Source organism: Corvus brachyrhynchos, unplaced genomic scaffold (assembly GCF_000691975.1).
Source record: "Corvus brachyrhynchos isolate BGI_N302 unplaced genomic scaffold, ASM69197v1 scaffold72, whole genome shotgun sequence".
Lineage (NCBI taxonomy): Eukaryota > Metazoa > Chordata > Aves > Passeriformes > Corvidae > Corvus > Corvus brachyrhynchos.
In genome coordinates this window covers 2,026,771-2,030,868 of record NW_008236763.1, presented here as the reverse complement: position 1 = coordinate 2,030,868, position 4,098 = coordinate 2,026,771, and the positions used below count along the sequence as shown (strand labels likewise).

General features: G+C 63.8%; 1 protein-coding gene across 1 annotated transcript in view; it reads right to left on the bottom strand.

The window, feature by feature from the left end:
* Nucleotides 1-16: 16 nt before the first annotated feature.
* Nucleotides 17-4,098, bottom strand: part of SOX13 (SRY-box 13) — a 10,917-nt gene continuing 6,835 nt past the window's right edge. Inside the window, exons 8-13 of the mRNA XM_017727248.1 lie at nt 3,846-4,047; nt 3,547-3,656; nt 3,344-3,440; nt 3,117-3,260; nt 2,327-2,543; nt 17-1,630 (exon numbers count right to left, since the gene is read on the bottom strand). Of these exons, the coding sequence (XP_017582737.1) occupies nt 1,357-1,630; nt 2,327-2,543; nt 3,117-3,260; nt 3,344-3,440; nt 3,547-3,656; nt 3,846-4,047 (1,044 nt within the window). The 3' untranslated portion in view covers nt 17-1,356. The remainder of the gene's footprint in view (nt 1,631-2,326; nt 2,544-3,116; nt 3,261-3,343; nt 3,441-3,546; nt 3,657-3,845; nt 4,048-4,098) is intronic.

The following is a 4,098-nucleotide window of genomic DNA, read 5'->3' as shown; positions in this document are numbered from 1 at the left end:
CCCCCCCGGCCCCCCCCCACACACGCGGACCCGGCCCAGTCACACCCGGACACCACATAGTCACACCCAGACACCGCACAGTCACACCCAGACACTGCACAGTCACACCCAGACACCGCACAGTCACACCCAGACACTGCACAGTCACACCCAGAAACTGCACAGTCACACCCAGACACCGCACAGTCACACCCAGACACTGCACAGTCACACCCAGACACTGCACAGTCACACTCGGACACTGCACACCCAGCCGAGATACCGCGTGTGCGCAGCTGGGCTCTGGACACTGTGTGCACAGCCGGCCATTGCACACACGCACACCTGGACACTGCATGCGCACACCTGGGCCCTGGACACACACCCCTGGACACCGCACACGCACCCAGACACCACGGACACACACCTGGACACCGTGCACACACTCAGACATTGGACAGGGACACCTGGACACCACACGCACACCCAGACATCGTGTGTGCACACCTGGACAGACACCCTGCACACACTCAGACACTGCACAGGGACACCTGGGCGCCGTGCACACACACTTAAGACACTGGACGCACACCCCTGGACACCCCAAATTCTCACCTGGACACCCCTCATCCCCAGCCCTTCCCTGGAACGGGCTCTGACCAGAGCAAGGTCATTTTTTCTAGTTATTTCCTTTTTTCCCCCTAATGGCCATTATTTCTCCCTCCCTCTCACCCTGCAGGGCTCAGGTGGAGCCCGAGCTCAGGGACAGGTGCCCAGGGACAGCCAGGCACGTCCCCCCCCCAGCGGGGGCTGGCAGGCCGGGAACAACCCCTGCTTTATTTCCAAAGTGGGCCAGAGCTGTCGGGAGCACAAAGGGCCCTGAGGAGCCCTTGGCCGGAGCTGGGGCCAGGCTGGAGCTAAAATTGGCTCCGTGGGAATTCGCTGGCAGGCTCCAAAGAGCGAGCGGGAAGCGCGGCGGGGAGGTCACACCAGGATAAAGGAGGGACGATCCCCCCCCTGTGTCCCCACCCCGTGCCCAGCAGCGCAGCAGGTGAGACTCTCTGGGACCCGCAGGTGCTGCAGGGCTGGGAGATGCTCCAGAGGTTCTGCACCCCAAGACCCTCAGGTCCCCTCAGGGGTGACAGCGTAGCAGCCGTGTCACCAAATCTCCAGGCTCGGTGGCCTCAGCTCCATCTGCCACCAGAGCAAGACCGAGCCAGTCCTCACCACCCAAAATTCCAGGTACCCACCCTTGTGGGACCCCTCTGCAGGTGGGCAGCTCTCCTGTGGCCGAGTCCCATCCCACCAGAACACGCCGTGCCCTCCTGGTGGTGGCAGCCAGCCCTGCCACCCCCTCCACTGTCCCTCTGTCCCCCCTCAGTCCGTCAGCACCACCAGCTCGCCATCGCTCTTGTCCTCGCCCTCCGAGTCCTCGTCCTCGCTGTAGCGGTACATGTCCCCCTCGGCCACCGAGTGCCCATCGTCGCCAGCGTCGCCGTCCTTGAGGCTGCGGGTGTTGACGATGACGGGCATGGTGGGGTCCACGCTGCGGGGCAGGTAATGCTCCAGGAGGGGTGGGGGCAGCTGGACGCCCACCGGCCGCGGGTACAGCACGTCTGAGGAGCTGGGGGGCACCTGGCTGCCCTGCGGCCTGTGGGACACAGGGGTGTGGGCACTGAGAGGGGCAGTGAGGGGTCATGGTGCTTCCCTCAGCCACCCAGGGGAGACATTCCATGGGGGGCAGGTGGGCACCCACCCCATAGGGGCCAGGTGAGCCTCAGCCCCGTGGGCATCAGGTGAGAACCTGCCCCATTGACATCAGGTGAACATCCACCCCACGGGTGCCAGGTGGCCACCAACCCTATAAGAGCACTTGCCCCACTGGTGACAGGTGAGCACCAACCCCGTGGGCACCAGATGGGCACCAACCCCTTGTCTACCGGGTGAGCACCACCCCATAAACATCAGGTTGGCGCAAACCCCATAGGTGCCAGGTGAGCACCAACCCCACGGGCATCAGGTGAGGACCCACCCCATGAGTGCCAGGTGGGCACCGAACCCATGGGCACCAGATGCCACCCACCTCATTGGTACCAGGTGGGCACCCACCCCACAAAGATCAGCGTGAACCCCAAGTCAGGACACACCCCATTGGTACCAGGTGGGCACCCACCCCACGAAGATCAACGTGAACCCCAAGTCAGGACCCACCCCATTGGTGCCAGGCGAGCACAAACCTGATGGCCACCAGGTGAGCCCCCACCCAACATCACCGGCTGAGCCCCACCCCAGCGCCACCCCTCAGAGCCCCCTGGACGGGGGTCAGAGCTCTCCCTTATCAAGTTACCCTATCACGTATCCCTGCCTGGCGTCCTGGCGCCGGTTCCTCATCAGCGCCTTGTACTCGCCCACGCGCAGCCGCTTGCCCTCCACGATGCACGTGCGCTTGGGCCGGGGCTTGTATTTGTAATCCGGGTACTTCTCCAGGTGCTGCCGGCTCAGACGCGCCTGCTCCTCGTAGTACGGCTGCTTCTCCTGGTTGGACATGGATTTCCAGCGGGATCCTGCGTGGGGAAGGAGCAGAGCGTCCTCATACCCTGCCCGAGCAAGGAAATCGCGGCTGGGATGAACCCAGAGCAAGGTTAATTGGTGCTGGTGGTTAATTAGAGAATGAATGCTGGTAATTAATGAACAGCAGCTGGATTTGCAGCTGTGCTGGTGGGAGCCCCGTGCCACAGCCAGCTCTCCCAGAATATTGGGAACAGCTTCCCTGACTTTCCCTGGGCACTTCCAGGGATTCATCCCCTCATTCCCTGACCTTCCCCAGGCTCTTCCCAGGATTCATCCCCTCAGGTTCCCTGACTTTCCCCAGGCTCTTCCCAGGATTCATCCCCTCATTCCCTGACCTTCCTCAGGCACTTCCCAGGATTCATCCCCTCATTCCCTGACCTTCCTCAGGCAGTTCCCAGGATTTATCCCCCAGGTTCCCTGATCTTCCCCAGGCTCTTCCCAGGATTTACCCCCTCAGGTTCCCTGACCTGCCCCAGCTCAGGGAGGTCCCTCCATGGGGATGCAGAGGGATCCTGCCTCACGATTTTGTTCCCACCCCTCCAGGGGGTCCTGCCCCGGGATCTCACCCAGGATCTTGCTGATGCTGGAGTTGTGCATGTCCGGGAACGCCTGCAGGATCTTCCTCCGCTCGTCCTTGGCCCACACCATGAAGGCGTTCATGGGCCGCTTGATGTGGTTGTTGTTCCTGGACTCCGGGAAGTGCCGGGAGCCTGCGAGGGACACTCAGGATGAGGGCAGGAGAGGGAGGACGGAGCAAACCTGGGGTCACCACGATGCTCCCGGCCGTGCTCACCGTCCATCTCGCAGGTCAGCAGAGCCTCGTCCAGCCGGTGGCCCGGGGTCTCCTCCATCCTCTCCTTCACCGGGGAGGAGTCGATCCCCACGTGCTCCTGTGGGACAGCGGGGTCAGGAGCCGGCCCCCCCAGCCAGGGCACAGCTGTGGCTGGTGACACTGGGGTGGCAGAGGGGACGCTGACCACCCAGAGTGACCCTCACCTTGCGGTAGGGGCTGCCCAGTGGCCCCTCCATGGCGGCGCCGTGGCCGTGCAGCAGCTGCCGCGCGTCGTGGATGGCTTTGGTGATGGCATCGCCCTCTCCCAGAAATCCTGGCAGGATACGGGCATCCATCAGTGCCAGCGGCCACCCTGCCGACCCCCTGCAGCACCCAGCCCGCCCTGAGCGTCACAGCTGCACCCCGAGGGGTGGCACGGCCCGGGGTGCCCACCCAGGTCACCCCCAGGAGGAGCAGGGATGTCACTTGTCCCAGAAAATCCAAAGGGCACTTGGGAACCCACCCAGAGGGAGGTTGGACGGGCTGGCCTGCAGCTCCCTGGTGGCCCCATGGCTCGGCGTGAGGGACTGGCAGCTGCTCATCTTCAAACTGGGCGAACTGGAGGCACTGGGGAGCTCGGAACCTTTGGGTTTGGCCGTCAGGTTCAGTGGCTGCGAGGTCTCCTGAGGAGGAGGAGGAGGGAGGGATGGCGAGGGGGTGAAGAGCTGTCCCCAAACCCCCCAGGCCGGGGCATGGAGGGATTTTTGGGGGGGTGG